The following is a 21303-nucleotide window of genomic DNA, read 5'->3' on the forward strand; positions in this document are numbered from 1 at the left end:
AATACTGTAAGGGGTTTCTACTGTGTGGGGTTTCCCCACTTCGTCAGTAGGACCTCCTCCTGGGGAAACCCACGAAACAACGTTTGTTGAGGTTGCACGGGGTCTCCTGATGGTCACTGGAAGTATGCCTGTCACAGGTAATGTACTGATTTGATGTATTATTTTGATCTTATAGGGTCTATGGTTGACAATACCTTACAGTATTGTATGGAGGAGGTATCCTTGTTATTTGGCATACTCCACTATTATGGTTGATGTTACCTGGGATCCCATGCATGTTTTGGGGTATATGTATTTTATGGGTTAGGGGTTGTCTGTCCAGTTGTTATCAAATTTTTCTCTATTTTTTCTATTAATAAAGTTTATCTATTTTTTGGAATTTATGGTAGTCATTTTTGTGGTGACAATTATAGGTGCATATAATGTTGTAAAAAAGTAACAGAATGACTAAAATAAAACAAAATAAATGATGCCAGCCTAAAGTAGACATGTTGTGGATGTGAATTATTAACTAAATTTATTTGGCATGACTTTCTCTTACAAGTAGAGTTTTAAACAGAGAAATGACATTTTTTCCAATTTTTCACAATATTTTAGAGTTTTTTACAAAATGTATCAACAAAAAATTACCACTGGTACAAAATGTCTCGAAAAAACAAGCTCTGAAGGCAACGGCAGTACAAAGTTATTACCACTTTAGACACATGTTTGACACAGATTTGAGAAAAAGAACTGGGTCATGAAGGCCAAAACTAGCTGGATCATGAAGGGGTTAATATGCAATTTAAGGGGTATTTCCAGCTCAACTAATGTAGTTAAACATATAGAGCATGTCAAGTTCTACATTTCTGCAAATAAATTTATTTACCCTTCTTCTGATATTCCTGCTTCTTTCTTCACCTTGTTGACAGCTCGTTGCCTGGGTTATAAACCCCCCACTCCACTTTAGTAGTGGAAGCAGGGATATTAGGAGAAGGAGGCAAATTTGCTAAATACATGTATTAAAAATATTTAACTTGTGAGCACTACAAGTTTATCTTTGTTAGTTGAGATGGAAATAGCCTTTTAACAACTTTTAACGACAACAGTTAGAATTGACAGCATTTGTGAGGAAAAAAGTTACCTGCAAAATAATATTTTCTTACCTTAAATTCTCTAATTCCAGTGTAGATACTGATTGTTGCAATCTCCATGTCTCCATTAGGTCGTGAATTGGTAACAATTTCAATTACCTGCTCTAACGCCAATCTCATTCTTTGGAAGACGCCTTCTTTATTAATACGTGCCGACTCACAATCAGGATGCCTTAAACAGGTCTGAAGGGAAATACAACAGGATAAGAAAACTATCTTGTCTAGTTGCAGTGTTCTTTTAATAGTACATTTGTATGGCTATGTTCACACGGGGTAATGTCCGCACGGAAAAACTCTGAGGGCATTTCCCTGACAGTGGCACGCCGGCAGAACATGCCGCCACATCTATTCTTTCTGCGGACACCGGAATTGGAATTTTTAATGTTTCCAGCACAGAAATTCTGCTATGTGAATAAGACATTGAAATAAAAGGTCCTCTGCTGCTACGGAATCTATGTGCAGAATTCTAGTGCGGAACTCCATTGTGTCAACATTTTTGTTTATCTAATGCACATGAAGTGCCCCTGAAAGGCTCCCGATGTACATGCTAAACATTTGCAGAGGGGACATTGGACGAATGAGAAAAGAGTATCCTTTTGGGCTTCCATCTGGCTAGTATGTTTCAAAATACCACAAAAAAAAAAAGTAATAATAATAAAAAAAAGTATGGGATAGTGCAGTAAAGTATGTAATGTTCTGCTGGAAAAAAAAAAATCTTTAAAAACAACAACCAAAAATCTCAAACGGTGCTTCATGATGAAGTCCCGACGCACTTTATGGAATGACTACCATTTTATGAGCACAGATCCAACAATATAAGCAATATTATAGCTTTATAAGAACAATACAGGACACGTCACCTCTCATACAGGTTGATAAATATAGGAAGGTTACCTTGGAAGCTGTGAGCAGCATCATGGTACATTTCTCTAGCACGGCTCTTGCAGCAGCCATACTCGCTTTTTTCTTCTCACTCTTTAAGTCCTTGAAAAATTATTGTATTAAAAGCATTATTTTTTGTGCCTTGAGGGTACTCAATGAATACATGCTGCTGTAATTGTACAGAAATAGCTATAAATATTACTGAATACAGTCTTAAAGACAAGTACAATAATACGACCTGCATTAGCTCTATAAACAAAATCAATTCTGAGGAACATTTCTTACAATGCCTGTAGTTTCTCCTGTAAACCTATGAATAAATAACAACTAGGCTTTAATAAGCACCTTGTTAATGGGCACTTTTTTGTAACTGTCCAATCAGTGGCTGACAGTCAATGTTTAGGGATACGCCCCACCGTCATCAATTTATTCGTACGGCATTTTCGTAACTGATGAAAACCCGGTGAAAGGATTATAATCGTTTTCAATGTGTACAAGTGTCCTACTCCCTTTTTACAGGGGTTTTCCTCACTATGAGCATTGAGGTCAAAGTTTAGACATGCCATTAATATCTGAGCGGTTAAGGTCACAGCAATTGGACCCCATCTATCAGGCATTCAGAGAATATTTAACCAGTATAGCTCAAATGGTTATTGAGAAAAAATCCATTTAGAGTCCAGCTGAATACTGATACAGAAGAAACTGCAATGATCCTTGGCCTGGAACAACAGGAAGATTATGATTTTTTTTTCCTCTTGAGATTGGCAGTAACACTGAAGTATGGATATCAGAAAATACCATTTTATTCACTGTTCTAACATGTTCAGTTCTGAAAGGGAGAGTTGGCAAATGCCTGTAATATTATGCTTCTGCCATGCTAATGGTTCAGAAAGGAAGTAGAGCACATCTTGTAACAAGGAAAGGGATGGTAGGCTACTGGCACCCTTTTTATTTTTGTGTGTAAATACTACTTGTATGAGAATTTATATTATCTAATGGTGCTTAAGAGCTGTAAACTTCTTTGAACCTCTATTTTTATTATTTTAATAAACAATTACCATTGGTTTATTAAAATATTTCCTCTGTTTGGCATCAGCAGTTTGCAAGTATATATAATATAATCTGTGTGGCGTTCCATGCTCATTCTCATTCCGTCAGAAACCTCTCCGGTGAATAGCCCCCCTCTGACCTTCTGAAGGTGAATCTAAGTTGGAAAACCTATTTGAAATATGCTTATTTGACTTTTATTTTTGACTTTTTTTTTTTTTATAATTCTATAAAGATTAGCCTTCAGGAGGAATCGAGCAGCTTGCATTGTATTATATACAACTCAAGAAGAAAACTAAAGAGATCACTAAAATTATTAGTCACTCTAGTTTTACTATTCATAGATATTTAATTGAGTAAAATGAGCAGTTCTGTTATATTTGTAAACTACCAACAAAATTACTCCCCAAGTCCAAATAAAAAAAAATGCAAAAAAATTTAAATACCAACTGGTCAAAATGGCAAAGCAAAAAAAAAAAAAAAAAGGCATGGTTATTAGACCTCAAAAAAAAAAAAAAGCAAACAAGGTTCTAATGTCTTAAATTAGAAAGAGTTCAGAAATCAATATTTGGTGAAATGAAATCACAGCCTTCATGTCTCTTGGCATTGCTGTTGGGTGGCACAAAAATTTAAGTAGCTCGTCTTTGTTTTAGGTTTTTGACAGGGTTCTAGTATGGTGATTGAGCTGACTAGGTCAGGGTCTTGATTGGGTAGTCCACTAACCCCACCTTGACTGACTGGCTGTATGGCATGGAGCATTATCCTGCTGGAGAAAATTCTCAGAGCAGAAGAAAACAGGTGTTATTCTAGGATGACCTTGTACTTGATTTACGCGTTCTTCACAAAGACAGAACTGCCTTTGCAGCCATGCCAAAGCATCCTCCACCAAATTAACAGTGGTTGCGAGACACTGTGGCTTGTAGGCCTGGCTAGGTCTCCATCTAACCATTAGATTACTAGGTTTTGGGCAAAGCTAAAAATTTGATTTGTCGGAGAAGATTATCTTACTTTATTCCTCTATGGTCAAATCTTAATGGTATTTTGCAAACTTCACATGGCTCTTCTTTGCTTCTCAATGATGAAGGGCTTTTTTTCTAGCTATGTGCGATTTCAGCCCGGCCATTTTTGCTGTAGGTCACGTCATGTCATCCTATGATTATTGACTAACATTCAAATGAGTTGATGGTCATCTTGGTCAGTGGACAGTCATTTCTGTACTTTTCAGGTCTGTGGCTTTGTTGTCCCCAATGTCTGTAGATTGACCCCAATCTTATAGTGGCCAGTGTCTTTGAAATATTCAGGAAGGAAGCAACCTGACACTCACTGTATCTTTCTGCCAGTAAAACTAGAACTGAACCCTTGTTTTCAACTCTTGTCATGCTGAATAGTCTATATATATATATATACATACACACATATATATACACACACACATATATATATATACACACACACATATATATATATATATACACACACACATATATATATATATATACACACACACACATATATATATATACACACATATATATATATATATATATATATATATATATATATATATATACACACACACACACACACACACACACAATTACCTTTGATGTAATACTTGCCATCTAGCTGGGATTATTGTAAGAGAATAGTGATGACTACAGCAGGTTTTTTTTTATGCTTTTTCTCATTAACCTGACAGGTCCCTTAATTGTTATCAGCCCTCCCCAGCACTTTTTAAATGGAGGGTACAGCATTCGGACACAGTGCCAATAAGCTTCTTCAGATGCCGCAATTTGTTAAAAACATCCTTAAGATCCTCTGCGCCCCACTTGTTAAGTACGAACACTGTGTCCTTCATCTGAAATATACTGCGGAAGGTTGTTGGAAATAGGGGCCCTGACACATCCTGCATCTGCAGTGTATTTAACACAGACGTGATCAAGCATCTAAACTGCACACAGAGGGCGGTGGCCATGTAGTCCTGTGGGTCTGCTCATAATAAATCCACAGGATATTTCTGGAAGAGTGAAAAACACTGCAGATGCAGTATTTGTATATGTGGCCCTACCCTTAATTAGATTTGGTTCAGGTAATACACAGGAACGTCATGAAGCCAGTAAGCAACACAACAGTAAAAGTGTCACCGATTTGCCTCCTTGCGTTGTACAGAATGTGTTTGAAATTCAAAAAGTTTCATGGCATTCAATTTGGGGCATTATATAGATTGCCTAGGTATTCTTTACAATGCCAAATTTCACACATTGGCAAACATACACAATGCCTAGGTATATTAAACAGCAAGAAAACCAGAAACTTCCTACTTAGCCTATAAGCCATCAGGCATTTTATAGATTGCCTAGAGACCTTCTATACATTGCCTGCATCTCGCACTTTGCAAGTAACATATACATGCAAACTGCAGAAGCCAAAGGGTAAAGCACTTTTAAAGAAAACCAACTTAATATCTGCCTAAATTGTATATTTACATGTAATAAAAAAGTGTGAATTGCTTTTATATGCAATGCCATATCAATATGCAAGCTATGTCATACGTACATTTTGTCGATCTCCAGTAAGGTGGGCAAACTCCACCATTTCATTCCCAAACTGACTGAATATCTGAACAAATTCTTGAAAGCTGCTCACTTTCTCAAGATGCTCCATGGTTGCAAGAACCTGGAAGAAAACAAAGGAATTTGTTCGTTCATTTTCTACCATCCTACATTATGCCACCTGGCAAAACTTCTGGTAGCAAACATTTTATAAAATAATTTAATTTTCACCAATTTTTCTGTTCATAAAAATATTTTCACACACAAATGATCATAAATCATAACAAAATGGTAAATCATGCTAAAATTTCAGAAACCGGTATTAAGATTTAATGGGGTTATCCAGGAATAGAAAACCAGAGCTAAATTTCTTTTAGAAAACTCTCCCCGTTTGGCTCAAGGTTGGGTGTGGTTCTGCAGCTCAGTTCCATTGCAGTGAATGGAGCAAAGTTGTAATACCACAACCTGGAGACAGACGGGAGCTGATTTTGAAAGAAATTAGCTCTGTTTTTCTATTCCTGGATAACCCCTTTAAACCAGAGGACAATCATCTCCTTGCAAGAACTGCACTTCTACCGTTATCACAGCTAGTGGGGAATAACATCACTATACAATTAAATGCCAGGTATGAATAGCATTCTCTCTCTGACAATGATCATGTGATGAATACAAAACATTTGGGCAATGTTCCTGAAATATATGTATTGTTGGTGTGGATAAGGGAGAAGTGTAAATAGGATCTTGAGAAAAACTGAAACACTAAGCATTTATTCCCATGGCCAAACCCTGAGGTACAGGGGTGCTTCCATAAACAAGGATTTTATCATTTGATTTCATTGCTATTTTACCCTTCATTTTGCAGCATCTGTTGGAGGGTATAGGACTCTGTCATATTGTTTTGAAAAATGTTTACTGTCTGGTATACTTATGTTACTGGATGCCTCTTTATAGAAAAACACAGTATTCTTGGTTATTCCATGCAGCAAATAAATATAAACCCTGATGTATGCCTCCCATAGCACCCATTTGGCCTCCATTGAGTAACAGAGGTCTATGGATGTTTACTGTATGTGCCAGGAGAATCCTGGCTTGTACGGTTCACAGACACAGCTAAAGCAGTGTGAAACAGTCCTAATGTAAAACATGCAAGCCCAACAAAATCACAAAAAAATAAAAAATAGTATTTTGTTATACAAGGAAATAAAAATATATATTTTTTGCTACAAGGCTCAAGGCTGTAACACTGATAGACTTCCTGTTTAGAGGAATGTAATATTAATTGCTGAGGGTCACTATACGTATTGCTCAAATTAGTACAAACTTTATATTTTCTAAAATTATATAGGTATATAAACATTAAATACAAATAATATGGATATTGTATCTATAATACTGCTTTTGCTCAATAAAAAGATTATTGTTATAATTCAATCTGATAAATATTATTGTGTTACATACTGTAGATTAATAAAGGACACCATTACTCTGCAATACAGAAACATGCTACAATTTAATGGGATGTCTTTTTACTGGATACGTACAATTGTCATTCAATAAAATAGAAAGCTTCATTCATTTACGGTAACCGTGATTAACAACTGGTTCACAAGATAAAAGCAAAGCACTTACTATAACAATATATTCCTATGTCTAGTGGTTGCACAAGCACAGTGTAGCAGTGGTCTCTGAATCAATTGAATCCAGTAACAAAGTAGTATCCAGTCTACAGGAACAAGGATTCTATAATGCATCCAGCGGCTATGATCAATAGTCCAGCTGGTAATGTCCGGATGTTATAAGGGATATCCCCGGTTTCAGTTCTCAATGAATATGCCTAGCTATAGACACATGACGCAGATTACTGGGTTACAGTAAATGAAAGCAGAAAAAGAAGAAATCAGATATGCTGACCGTTACATGGCAAATAACTAACAATTCACAAACCTTACTAAAAGGGACAGACCCATATATCCTTCATCAGTAGAACAGTCTGCTGAAGTGAAGTGGTTGTTAGAGGATTAATGGGGAGATCTAATTTAGAAAACCTGTTCTCAAATACCCATATAAAAGAAATTCTGAGGTAAAAGAAATTAATTCTCGATTGAGTGCCCTCTTCTATTTGCTACTTCTCCAGGCCCTTCATGAAAACCAACTTAGTTGTCACTATATTATGTTCAAAGAAAAAAAAGATCAGCTCACCACAGTATAGTTCATGTATAGACACTGCTGCATGAGTGTTGGAAGCACGGAAGAAGGAGCCTCCTCTCCTCGTGGTACTTGATGTAGAAAGTAGGTAGGATCCAGCTCCCAGGAAATGGAGTAAAACTTAACGTTTAATTCAACACATGTTAAAAACTGGTTGCCACATAAGCGGCAAGTGACATGTCACTCTAAAAACGTGTGAAACATTGACGCGTTTCGAGCTAGTGCTCTTATTCATGGCACTGGTATCAAGTCACACGGAGGTTTAAATAGCTACCAAACCATATCCTGAGACCTCCGCGGACAAATTGCCTCCCCGTCTTCCAAAAGGAAATGACGGGCTTCAGCCAAGGAATCAAGCAGGTGGAACAATTATACTAATGAGGATTCCTTGAGCTCTAAGGCAGTGAAATGTGAATTTATCAAAATATCCATTTGTAATATATTCATCCATAGATGAACAAAGTGTATATACACAGTGTTGCCATCATAAAATAAGGGAAAAAGAACGCACCATAAAAAACATGAATGCTTGCATTACAGCATATATCGGAGAGGTGCCGCATATCAATTGACACAGTGTGAACATCATTCTAGGCACTGTGAAAAGCAACCTGTGAAATAGGTAGACAGCAAAAACGATCCTGCCAGGATATGTCACTTGCACTTACACATTTAGAAAACTCGCATAGCGCATCAGAGAGAAAAGTATGATAAATATAGTTGTTGTCTATATACGAGATTATAAATCCTATCGCATATATACCAAAAAATACAGCCAAAATAGTCTAACATATCCGGAGCATAAGAAAAATGCAACCAAAATGATCTCATATATCCAGAAACCAATAATGTGCACATAAACCTCCGTGTGACTTTATATCAGTGCCATGACTAAGAGCACTAGCTCGAAACGCGTCGGCATTTCACTCCTTTTTAGAGTGACATGTCACTTGCCGCTTATGTGGCAACCAGTTTTTAACATTTGTTGAATTAAACGTTAAGTTTTACTCCATTTCCTGGGAGCTGGATCCTACCTACTTTCTACATCAATTGTCACTATGTTATGCTTTCCTGATCACTGGGACTCCAGGTAGTGTGGCACCCTGTGATCAAGCAGCTTATACAAAAAACACTTCAGTGGGCATTGCCATTTCATAATGTAATAGCATATCACCAGGATAGGCCATCTGTGGAGGTTCGTTCTCTAGAACACCCTACTGATCTTGATAATAAAAAGGCCACAGTGGGAATTCAAAAAATTCATGGTCACAGAGGTCCATCCTTGCCAACCCGAATGTAATTGCATATCATAAAGAGGGATACCTCTTTAGGACTTTCTGTTTTATCCTCTTAGTCTTCTAAAAGCCATAATGCTTTAAATTTTCCACTAACAGAACTATATAAAGGCTTGTTTTTTGCAACCAACAACTGTACTTTGTAATGACATCACACATTTTACCACCAAATCTACAGGGGAAAAAAAAAAAAAAAAAAAGCAATTTAGGGGCACTTCCGTTTCTATGCAGTTTCATTTTAATACTTAAAAAAAATTTTAGTATGGAAATTAATATGCTTAAAATTGTCCTCTTCTGACCCCTATTACTGTTGCGTATATGGGGACTTATGAGGGCTAATTTTTTGCACCATCGTCTTAAGTTTTCAGTGATACCATTTTGGTTGTGATGGGACTTTTTGATTGCTTTTTATACATTTTTTTCTGGTATAAGAAGCGACCAAAAATACTAAATTATTTCCTTTTTTACGTGTTTTATGTATGCCATCGTCCATGTGGTTAAATTGACATTATTGTGATGTCCCAGTACAGTTACACAGTCGTGAACTACCTTTAGGCCCTGTCAGGTTGAGTCCCTCAGTGACCTGGGGGCTCCCTTGCAGGGTCTCCCCTTGTTCTCCTGTTGGTTTAATAAATGTGGTGTATGTTCCTTTAATGCTTTCTATGTCTAGATAGTATAAAGGACCTGTGGAGGTCTCAAGGACCTGTGAGTAAGCCTGTCACATGTTATGTTATGTTATGCAGTTACATAATTTGTTGTCACATGTACTCCCAGGGAGCACCAGCTTTAACCTATGACCCTCAGCTTGACCAATGGGCTATAGTCTAGCCCCCCACAATATAAAGGGGTGGCCATCTTTAATTAGCTCTCTTCCCTCAGACTCTTCTGAGAGTAACATCTAAGTCTTTGCTGAAGCAGCTACCAGAGATCTCAGGACAAGTGATCAGCATTTGGAGTACCACAAAAGCTACAAGTCTCTCCAGTAAGTCTACAAGTCTATGTCTGCTGTCACTGAAGTTAGTTAAGTCCTGCACATAGTCAAGTCTAATTACAAGTCAAGTTAATTACAAGTATTGGTCCAGCAAGCTGCGAGGTCCTCTGGGTACTGGTCACATCTCTGGAAATTCTGGACTTAGCTGTAAAGATAATTACACCTGTCTTCTACTCAGTAAAGCCTCCGTTTACCCATAACTGGTTGCAGACTCTTTATTCACCACTAGCCCGTGGGATAGCGGAGAATCCGGGCGCGTGGTATTCCGGAACCCGAAAACCACACTGGCATCACAAACACATAGGGGTTAATACAATCTGACCCCCGGGTTTAATAACATCAGATCCCACCACTCACACCGCAACACCCGTAGTCCCGCCATTCACCGCAGTGGCACACCACATTATATTTTAATAGTTCGAACATTTATACCATACTATATTTGTTTATATTTAATTTTGTTTACATACCATATTTATGGACTTCTAACACGCACTGGTGTATAAAACGTACTAATTTTAAGAAGGAAATTTTAGTAAAAATACATCTTTTTTTAAAGGAAATCTGTCACGAGTGTCACATGCTCTAACCTGTCGGTACTGACAGTGCAGGTGACACTGAAGACAACAGTACTCACCTTGTCCCATTCCGTCGCTAGGATCTTCGGTAATCTCCTCCATTAGCTCAGCTCCGAGAACACTGCTTGAGGCACTGCTGTTCTCTCACAGCGGGACACAGCAGTGTCCACCCCACTGGACCACCAGGGACTGAATACAGGGACCTTTAGACGCCGCTGTCAACTTTGACAGCGGCGATCTAAAGGGTTAATAGCCGCCCGCGGCGATCACTGCACTGCAGGAATCAGCTGGGGGCCGGGCGGTATGATGAGGGCTCGAGTCAGGAGCCCGCGTCATACCCGGTTAAGGGCCATTGGACGTGTATACACGTCCATGGTCCTTAAGAGGTTAAAGGGGTTATCCAGGAAAAAACTTTTTATTTATATATCAACTTTCTGGAGCCATATATTTATATATGGCTCCAGAAAGTTAAACATTTAAAAAAAATGAACATTCAATTAAAATGAGATTTACAAAAAAAATAAAAAAATAAAAATAAAAAAGATAATTGTCTATCTGCCTGCAACACTTGTTTACTCACAGTCCAAATATAATCTGATGTCAGCGATAAAGTTGAAAAACACATCTCTTTTTCTGCAAATGGATTGTGTCCATTAAAAGAAACTTAAGTACCTTGTTTCGGGAAGTGATAATTTGTTTAACGACAATTCTGTCTGCCAACACCAGCACCTTGGTAACTGAAGACAGCAGAAGTCTAGCAGCTTTTACCACTCCAGTCTTATCAGTAAAAATTGTTACTCGTCCATCAGGATCATGGTGTTCCCCAAGGTTCATATCAGTCAACTGGGCTATAGTTTCACCTGCAAAAAGAAAAGCCATATAAAATTTAGGGAATAAGGTTTGCAAATACAATTTTTTTTAATATTGTTATATCACAAGTATAAAATATTTACATGTAAATGTAAGGCACGTGCAACGACACTTGTGTTATTTCTGACATACAGTTTAAGTTCACTATTAATATAGCATTACATTCATAAAATTCTAGTCCAGGTTTACCTAAGTGTTAAAAGAATGCACAGGGTGGGCCATTTATATGGATACACCTTAATAAAATGGGAATAGTTGGTGATATTAATTTCCTGTTTGTGGCACATTAATATATGTGAGGGGGGAATCTTTTCAAGATGGGTGGTGACCATGGTGGCCATTTTGAAGTAGGACATTTTGAATCCAACTTTTGTTTTTTCAATAGGAAGAGGGTCGTGTGATACATCAAACTTAATGGGAATTTCACAACGACGACCAATCCACTTTCCAGGAAACTGTTCATCTAGGAATGCTTGGACCTGGCACCCATAATGTGGTGGTGCACCATCTAACAGGAAAAACTCAGGGAACGTGCCAGGTCCGAGCATTCCTAGATGAACAGTTTCCTAGAAAGTGGATTGGTCATCGTGGGCCAGTTGAATGGCCCCCAAGGTCTCCCAATCTGACCCCCTTAAACTTTTATCTTTGGGGTCATCTGAAGGAAATAGTCTATACTGTGAAGATACGAGATGTGCAGCACCTGAAACTACGGATACTGGAAGCCTGTGCTAGCATTTCTCCTGCGGTGTTGCTATCAGTGTGTGGGAGAAGAGGGTTTGACAATGCAACACAATGGGCAGCACATTGAACACATTTTATACGTGGTCAGAAACTTGTAAATAACTCATGAAAGAATAAAGTTATGTTAAAACCAAGCACATCATTGTTTTTCTTGTGAAATTCCCAATAAATTCCTATTGAAAAAACAAAAGTTGGATTCAAAATGGCCAACTTCAAAATGGCCGATATGGTCACCACCCCCCTCTCACATATACTAATGTGCCACAAACAGGAAGTTAATATCACCAACCATTCCCATTTTATTAACGTGTATCCATATAAATGGCCCACCCTGTACATTGGTAATGACTTGCATTGTCCTAGATAGAGACAGAAACAAAAAGTAACAATACCAAATAGTGTATGCTTTCCATTTACAAAAACATATGGGTGACCAGTGTATGTTTATACATTGATAACTCACAGCAGCTTTCAAGTATCCCCTACGAGTTTTACTACCATTCACCTCAATAGGTTCAACAGCAATCTGCAAATCTGCCACTATCACAGATTTTCTGCTGACCCATTGAAGAGAATGGTAACAAGATGTGTGAACGTACCCTTACCCAGATTTTAGTGAGAAATACAGACTTTGCAGTGTCAATCAGGGAGCAGAAGTTCTAGCCCCCAGATCTACATTACATTCAGAAACATTTTAGGACATTTCACATTTTGTTTTGTTGCTAAAATAATAAAAAGAAAAGTTTCCCCCATCATTCTGCACTCAATGACAAAGTGAAAACAGAAGGTTAAAAGAAGTAATCCAGTGAGTCTCTTTCTCAATCCTATGTGCCTGGGCTGCCAAGCGAAACAAAACAAACTTTAACTCACTCTCCTACGTTTCCCCGTTGCGCTGATATCGATGTCCCATTTTCCGGTCCTCCGACTTCTTATGCTTCCTGTAAGTTGAAGAGTCACGTAACGCTTAGCGTATCACCAGATGCAGGGGGACACTGCTGAAGCCGGCGATACGCTGAACATCACTTGACTCTTCGACTTACAGGAAGCGGAAGAAGTCGGGGACCAGAGAATGGGACATTGATGTCAGCACAACTGGGGAAGGTAGGAAGGTGAGTTAAAGTTGGTTTTGTTTCGCTTGGCAGCCCAGGCACATAGGATTAAAAAAAAAAAAAAAAACGCACCGGAGTACTCCTTTAATAAAAATTGCTAATTATTTGAAAAAAAACAAACATTGCATTGACATAAATTTTTAGATTCTTTCCTAAGTGAAAGAAACTCTGGCAGCTTCAGAGAAAGAAAGTGACTCAAGCGCACTCACCACGTTTGTTGCTTCTTCGGTGCTCTTTATTTCATGTCACACATAGACAAGGTGCAGGGAGGCGATATAAGGGAGGTGTTTCAGAGCTACGGACCCGTCTCGCGCTACAAGCGCTTCATAAGGCCCATTAATGACGTAACAGGCAGAAAGGTGTGCTTTAAAAAGGACCCCCTGGAATGGTATCCCAGGTAACAGGTAAACATACATTCTTTTGATTAAACAAGGTATTGAAAGCTGTTAAAAACAACAACATCTTACAGGGCAAGTTCTTTTTTGCACAACAAATCTCTACCTCCTGTAAGAGACTTGACATGCCGAATGAGTTTTATTGGTTCGCACAGAGCAATAACAATTGAACAATCAGTTCAAGAACGCACCCATCTCGTTACGGTCATTAAGACCTAGTGGGCCTGTTGCGTTTAGGTGTTCAATCCAATAAGCCTCCTTCCGCAAGAGTTGGTTGTCCTCATCTCCGAACCTTCTTGTTTTCTCTACCCTTTCAAGGGCTGTGAATTGTAAAGTATCGGGATGGCCCCCATGAATCTCTATCATGTGTTTTACAAACTGTGGGGCTCCTGTACCCATTTTTAAGGAACAGAGGTGCTCTCTCACCGTGTGGAATAATGGTCTTGTCTTGCCAACATAGAAAAAAAGCGCACCCACACATTAAGGCATAAATCACATGTGTAGAATGGCATGTAATAAATTGTTTAATTTTAACTGTGTTTTCTCCTAGTTGAATTAAACGGTTCTTCAAGTTAAATTTACAAAATGAACATGTACCACATGCAAACCATGCCTGCTGGTGCGTTTTTTTTCCAGCCAGTTAGTGGACATCTCACAGGGGATTGTTTTTTCTTTATGTAATTTTGTAGCGTTTTATTGCATTTGTATGTTATTTTTTTCATGGCATATTCCTTTTAAATCCTCACCTTTCTCTATCATGAATCAGTTCTTAAAAATAGCTGGTTTTATTTTGTTATTCATAGCACTATTTTGGAACGGAAAAAAAGCATCTATTGGACTGGTTATTCTTTTTTTCTTTTTTTTTTTCTTCAGCAACTCTGTTCTAGGTATCCCTTCTACCTTCTGTCTCGCTTTTTCTATCACTTCCCATGGGAAATCACGTTCTAACAACCGTTGTATTAACTCTGCTGCTTGGTGTTGGAAACTATTTATGTCATTATTAATCCGTTTGAGGCGGATAAACTGGCTTTATGGGATACTATTTTTAATGTGTATTGGGTGTTATGAATCATAGTGGAGAAGTGCATTTTTTTTAATTGGTTTTCTGAATCTGGATGTAATACCAATAATGTCTAATTTTACATCAAGGAACTCTAAGGAATCACCTCCAAAATTGGAGGTAAACCTCATATTTACATTGTTGGCCTAATTTAAATATGTGACAAAAGCATCAAAATAATTTTGTGTCACTTCCCAAATCATTAGAATATCATCCACGTACCTATGGTACGATTTTATGTGGCGGCAAAACGAGTTCCTTGATGAAAAAATGAAATCAATTTCGAACATGGTGAGAAATATATTGGAATAACTGCACGAGATGGGCGTGCCTCTTAATTGCCTATACCATCTCTCAGCATAAACAAAATTATTGTTCTCCAAAATGAATTTAACCGCATCTGCAACAAAATCAATAAACTCTTGAGATTTATCAGTATGTGCTAAAAAACGATGGAGAGCCTGTATACCCGCATCATCGTCGATTGATACCAAAGCATAGCCATCATGCCAGGAGGTAGAGATTTGTTGTGCAAAAAAGAACTTACCCTGTAAGATGATGTTTTTCTTCACAGCTTTTCATTACCTTGTTTATTCAAAAGAATGTATGTTACCTGTTACCTGAGATACCCTTCCAGTGTGGTCCTTTTTAAAGCACACCTTTCTACCTGTTACGTCAGTAAGGGGCCTTATGAAGCGTTTGTAGCGCGAGACGGGTCCATAGCCCGGAAACACCTCCCTTATATCGCCTTCCTGCATCTTGTCTGTATGTGACATGAAATAAAGAGCACCGAAGAAGCAACAAACATGGTGAGTGCCCTTGAGTCACTTTCTTTCTCTGGATTTGTAGATGTACTTCAAGCTCTCACGCAAGCTTAGCACCATCACCACTTACACATATACTTGGATACTGCAATATTGTGTCATACTATAAGGAAGTCCACAGGTGTGTGAAATAGCAGTGCCAGGCTGTCTATTTATCCCTTGCTATTGAAACTCTGGCAGCAATTACAGCCTTCTTTGGTATCATGCCACAAAGATTGCATACATAAATTTTGGCATGCTATGTCAGATTGGATAGGGACCATTGGTAGACAGCCATTTTCAGGTCTCTCCAGAGATGGTCAACTGAGTTCAAGTCAGGTCTCTGGCTGAGACACTTAAAAAAAAAAACATCAATACAGTTGTTCTCAAGTTTATCCTGTGTTATCTTGGCTCTGTGCTAAGGGTCATTGTCATGTTGGAAAGCAAATTTTTAGCCCAGAGAACTCTGTATCAGGATTTTATTAAACATATCTCTGAACTTTGCTCCATTCAGCTTTCCCTCAACCTGCCCCAGCCACAAAAATACACCACCCTAGAATGGTGCTGCCACCACTATGCTTCACTGTAGGGATGGTATTAGGCAGGTGATGAGCTATGCCGGGTTTCCTCCAGATGTGACGTTAGAATTGAGGCCAAAGAGTTCAACTCCGTTTCATCATACTGCACCAGTCTGTTTTTTTTTTTTTTTGTAAACTCCAAATGAGCTTTTGTGTGTCTTTTACTGAGGAGAGGCTTCTTTCTGGTCACTATGCCACAAAGTCCAGATTGTTGGCATGATATAGTCTTGGTAGACCTTTTGCAAGTGTCTCCCATCTGCACACACAATCTTTGGCACTTAGTAGTGTTCTGCACAGGGTTTTCCTGACAGAAGCAGAGCGTTTCTGGCACACAGCCAAAAATGTTCTGCACACAAGATATTTGTGCTTAGTAGTGTTGAACTTTTTGTACCGCTACTTGTTGATTTTAACTATGGAGCTACAGCTGCAGTACAAAACAATTGAGTTCAATGCTGTCTAGAGGAAAGCAGCTGTCACTCAGTTACACTAAATCTTGTAGCGCTACAAAAATTCATAGTGTAGCTCTAGCCTAAAGGTCTATGATGGGAATAACCCTCTAACATGCACAATTTTTTATTACAAAATTACTTAGTTGAACTAATTAAATGGCAATGTTGAATTTACAAATAATCTTCAATGCAGATACTTCAATTTATATATTTATTTGTTATGTGGTGAGGATTATTATTTTCTTTTAACTTTTATAGAAAGCTCTGTGAAACCAGATAAAACCTTTCCTCTACAAGGATCCCTCTCATTGACTATTCCTGTAATAACACTGAGGATACCTGAGCTTCCCGTTCTGCAGAATGAAGTGAAAAGATTTCTCTCTAGGAAGCTTCAGCCTATTAGCTTCCAGCAGAGTTGTGTGTATTAGATACTACTTCTTAACTCACGCACGCAGCAGCATTATATATAAAAAAAATAAAATAAAAAAAAAAAAAGCAGTTCGAAATCCCCGAACACTCAAAGCACAGACAAATTTCCTTGTGTAAGACATTATGCCATAAAAAAAAAATAGAATAAAATAAAAATAAAAGAGCATTACATACAATCCAATTTACCGTATTGGTCTTGAGTTTTTTATTTTCTGACACAAAGAGCAAATATCATGAATAATTTTTCAAATATTCACTGTTGGCATGTTCTCAGTAGGTTGTACAAATCATCCTCCCTCGTATTGTTCTCTTATTTAAAACAAACCTCCTCTAATGGAAATGAGATTAGTTGCACTCAGGTCATGATCAAACTACCAAAAATTTTATTACAATAACATTGGATTGTTCAGAGGAGGTGGGAAAAACCAGCATTTATATAAAAATAATAATAACTGACATCACATTTAGTACAGTATTCAGTTCAAATGCTATAAAAGTGTATTTGCACAGTGTGGTAATATGTTACAGCAACATCAAAACAACAAAAGCAAAACAACTGTCTGTAAGCCTTAGAGGTAGAAATGAGGCAAAATCTTAGGGAAGGTATATAATGTTCTGCAGCATAGTGTGTGTCTGAAGGCTGTGGGGCAACACGTATCACCTTGTCAATACCCTCTACGGTAAAGCATACTGGTGTCAGAATTATGCTCTGTGGATTAAGACTAGTCTGGGTCAATGAAAAAATGTCTCTAAAGGTAAGAAAATACAAAAGAGGTGTGATTACTTTGTAAATGTTACAGTCATGGCCGTAAATGTTGGCACCCCTGAAAGTATTTCTCACAGAAAAGGATTGCAGTAACATATTTTGCTTTACGCATGTAAATTCCCTTTGTGCGTATTGGAACTAAACCAAAAAAGGGAGGAAAAAAAAGCAAATTGGACATAATGTCACACCAAACTCCAAAAATGGGCTGACAAAATTATTGGCACCCTTAATTTAATATTTGGTTGCACACCCTTTGGAAAAAAATAACTGAAATCTGTCGCTTCCTATAACCATCAATAAGATTCGGAATGTTGGACCACTCTTCCTTAGCAAACTGCTCCAGGTCTCTCTTATTGGAAGGGCGCCTTTTCCCAACAGCAATTTTAAGATCTCTCACAGGTGTTCAATAGGATTTAGATCTGGACTCATTGCTGGCCACTTCAGAACTCTACAGCGCTTTGTTGCCATCCATTTCTGGGTGCTTTTTGAGATATGTTTGGGGTCCTTGTCCTGCTGGAAGACCCAGGTTCTCGGACGCAATCCCAGCTGTCTGACACTGGGCTGTACAGTGCGACCCAAAATCCATTGGTAATCCTCAGATTTCATGATGCTTTGCACACAAGGCACCTAGTGCCAGAGGCAGCAAAACAATCCCAAAACATAATTGAACCTCCACCATATTTCACTGTAGGTACTGTGTTCTTTTCTTTGTAGGCCTCATTCTGTTTTCAGTAAACAGTAGAATGATGTGGTTTAAAGCTCTATCTTGTCTCATCTGTCCACAAGACATTTTCCTAGAAGGATTTTGGCTTACTCAAGTTCATTTTGGCAAAATGTAGTCTTGCTTTTTTTATGTCAACGAGTGGCAGCAAATACGTGGCACATGCCGTTTGCTCAGGCCCTTTAAGGAAGTCACATTATTAGTCAGTTGCCAGGATGAACAATGTCAATTCCACTGCTTCATTTACTACAACATGTGTTGGAAACGATTGTTGGTCAGGGCACTGGAGACGTGGTGCCTACATCTCACAGCCACATGAGCCCTCTGGGGGCTGAACAGGAAAAGGAGGAGGAGGGGGAGGGGCACAGAGGAGAACAGTTTAGGTTTAGCAAATGGGCAGTTTTTCTAGTCATCGGACAGGAGAGGAGGAGCAGGAGCAGCCAGAGGCTTATGAGGAAGGCGAGACAGAGGACCCAAACACACTGTGGCAGTATGCAGTGGGGATGGAGGCAGGGAGTCCCTCTGAGTAACTTGCACAAATGGCACGATGCATGAGCACTTGCTTGCGTAGTGACTGCCGATTTGTCACCATTCAGCAGCGGGATGACTTTTGGCTCTCCACCTTATTGGAGCCTTGCTATCGGCACAAAATGGGGCCTTTTTTATACTTACTAAGAGGGAGGACAAACTGACCTACTACAGAGAAATCCTACCTAGCCAGTTGACCGATGCCTATCTGCACCATCATCCATCCTCTCGCAGGTCTGACTCAGGGGGGCCCTTTGTGCTCACCTTCCACTGCCATGGCTGCTGGAGAGGGGTGGGATGGCAGGAGCAGTACCAGCTCCTTCAGCAACAGCCTGAGTCTACAGTTGCTGATGAGTAGCTTATGAGTAAAGCAACTCATCAGCAGCAGGTAGACCTGGAGCAAGACCTGAACCAGCAGGTGGTGGCATGCCATGACATGCCCATGCCAACACACTTTCAAGATCTGCTTGACTTCCTGGCAGCCAAACTTTATTTGTGGCCGCAAATAGAGTTTGCCCTGGAAAAGCTGTCCTGTCCGGCCAGTAGTGTGCCATCAGAGTGGGTGTTTAGTGCAGCGGGGGCCATAGTAACCCCAAGGAGAACTTGTCTATCCACCTAAAATGACGAGAGATTGACCTTTGTGAAGATGAATCAGGCATGGCTCAGCCAGTATTTCCCCCCACCAATACCTGATGCATCAGAGTAGATTGACCATGGTGCCACACCAACACTTCACAAATATGGATAGTGCAAAACATATTTGAGATGCTGCTCCCAGAAATTGGAGAAACTCCTCCACATCAGACCACAAGTATGTATTAAGGAAATGCATTAGCTAAAACAAACTTTTCTTATGAAAAAAATTGGGGTCCACATATTTTATCCTAAGAAAAGGAAAGGTGTGCAAAAGTATTGATGTGATGCAAAGACCTCTAAAAAAGTGGAAGGGAACAATGGTCCATAGTAACCGGTGGGGTTGAAAACTTCCCCTGTAAAGCCCTACTCTCGCATTATTAATTTCCTTCTTGGCAAGTGTTACTTGACCTAAAAAGGGCGGCCCCACACAGGAACCTCTCCCTATTTTCCCCTATAAACACTGCCATTTCCCAGGGTTTTTAAGTGGAAATAGGAAGAGTTACTGTGTGTGGCCGCACTTTTTTAGGGCAAGTAACACTTCCAAGATGGGAATTAATAGAGCGAGTGTAGGGTCTTACAGGGGAAATTTTTACCCCCACCTGCTACAATGGACAATACGTTGTTCCCTTCCACCTTTTCAAGGAAAGTGTTACTAGTCTAAAAAAGGGCAGCCCCACACGGGAACATTTCCCTATTTCCACCTAAAAACCCTGGGAAATGGCAGTGTTTGTAGGTGGAAATAGGGTGAGGTTCCAGTAGGGGGCCACCCTTTTAGGGCGAGTAACACTTGCCAAGAAGAGAATTAATAGTGCGAGAGTAGGGCCTTACGTTGTTCCCTTCCACCTTTAAGAGGTCTTTGCAACACATCAATACTTGGTGGTGTAGGTGGCACATGGTGTTTTTTGCACACCTTTCCGACTGTTAAATAAAAAATAATAATTAGGTACATATATTTTATGCTAAGATTATTCAAAGAAACAAAAAAAACGTGGTCTCAAATGGCTGGAGGTGCTCAACCCCAAATGCGGTTGTGCATTTATATTGGGGGAGCAGATCCTGCCCTTGTAGTCCGTTGCTAGGGGCGATCCCCAGCATAAAAATGCATACAATGGAGGATGCCTGCAGCGGACTACAAGTGCCACAATAGAATCCTACACCAGATAGATGGTGTGGATGTATAACAATTAGAATAATACAATATAGGAATATGGGTGCACTACTGTGGTAGATGTATACAATGACATTGGCTATCCCTCAACACTGATGTTAAAATTGAGACATTCGCCAGTATATCCTTATATGAAGAACATACCAGAGCCCGCACACCACTAACCCCTGTTTTGCTTATCAGGCACAGGTAGGTTTAGCATTAGGTCCCGCACCATTTGAGAAACCTTGGCGTTGGTGTGCGGGCTCTGGTATGTCCTTCATATAAGGATATACTGGCGAATGTCTCAATTTTAACATCAGTGTTGAGGGATAGCCAATGTCATTGTAAACATCTACCACAGTAGTGCACCCATATTCCTGTATTG

The 21303-nt window shown here is 39.1% G+C and overlaps 1 protein-coding gene across 2 annotated transcripts in view; it reads right to left on the bottom strand.

The window, feature by feature from the left end:
* The window catches only part of CTNNAL1 (catenin alpha like 1), a 229331-nt gene that overhangs the window by 89995 nt on the left and 118033 nt on the right, over nucleotides 1-21303 (bottom strand). For both annotated transcript variants that reach the window (XM_056520912.1, XM_056520913.1), the window contains exons 3-6: nucleotides 11356-11543; nucleotides 5619-5738; nucleotides 2028-2117; nucleotides 1146-1316 (exon numbers count right to left, since the gene is read on the bottom strand). In XM_056520912.1, the coding sequence (XP_056376887.1) occupies nucleotides 1146-1316; nucleotides 2028-2117; nucleotides 5619-5738; nucleotides 11356-11543 (569 nt within the window). The remainder of the gene's footprint in view (nucleotides 1-1145; nucleotides 1317-2027; nucleotides 2118-5618; nucleotides 5739-11355; nucleotides 11544-21303) is intronic.

The sequence above is a fragment of the Hyla sarda genome, chromosome 5 (genome assembly GCF_029499605.1).
Source record: "Hyla sarda isolate aHylSar1 chromosome 5, aHylSar1.hap1, whole genome shotgun sequence".
In the NCBI taxonomy this organism is placed as follows: domain Eukaryota; kingdom Metazoa; phylum Chordata; class Amphibia; order Anura; family Hylidae; genus Hyla; species Hyla sarda.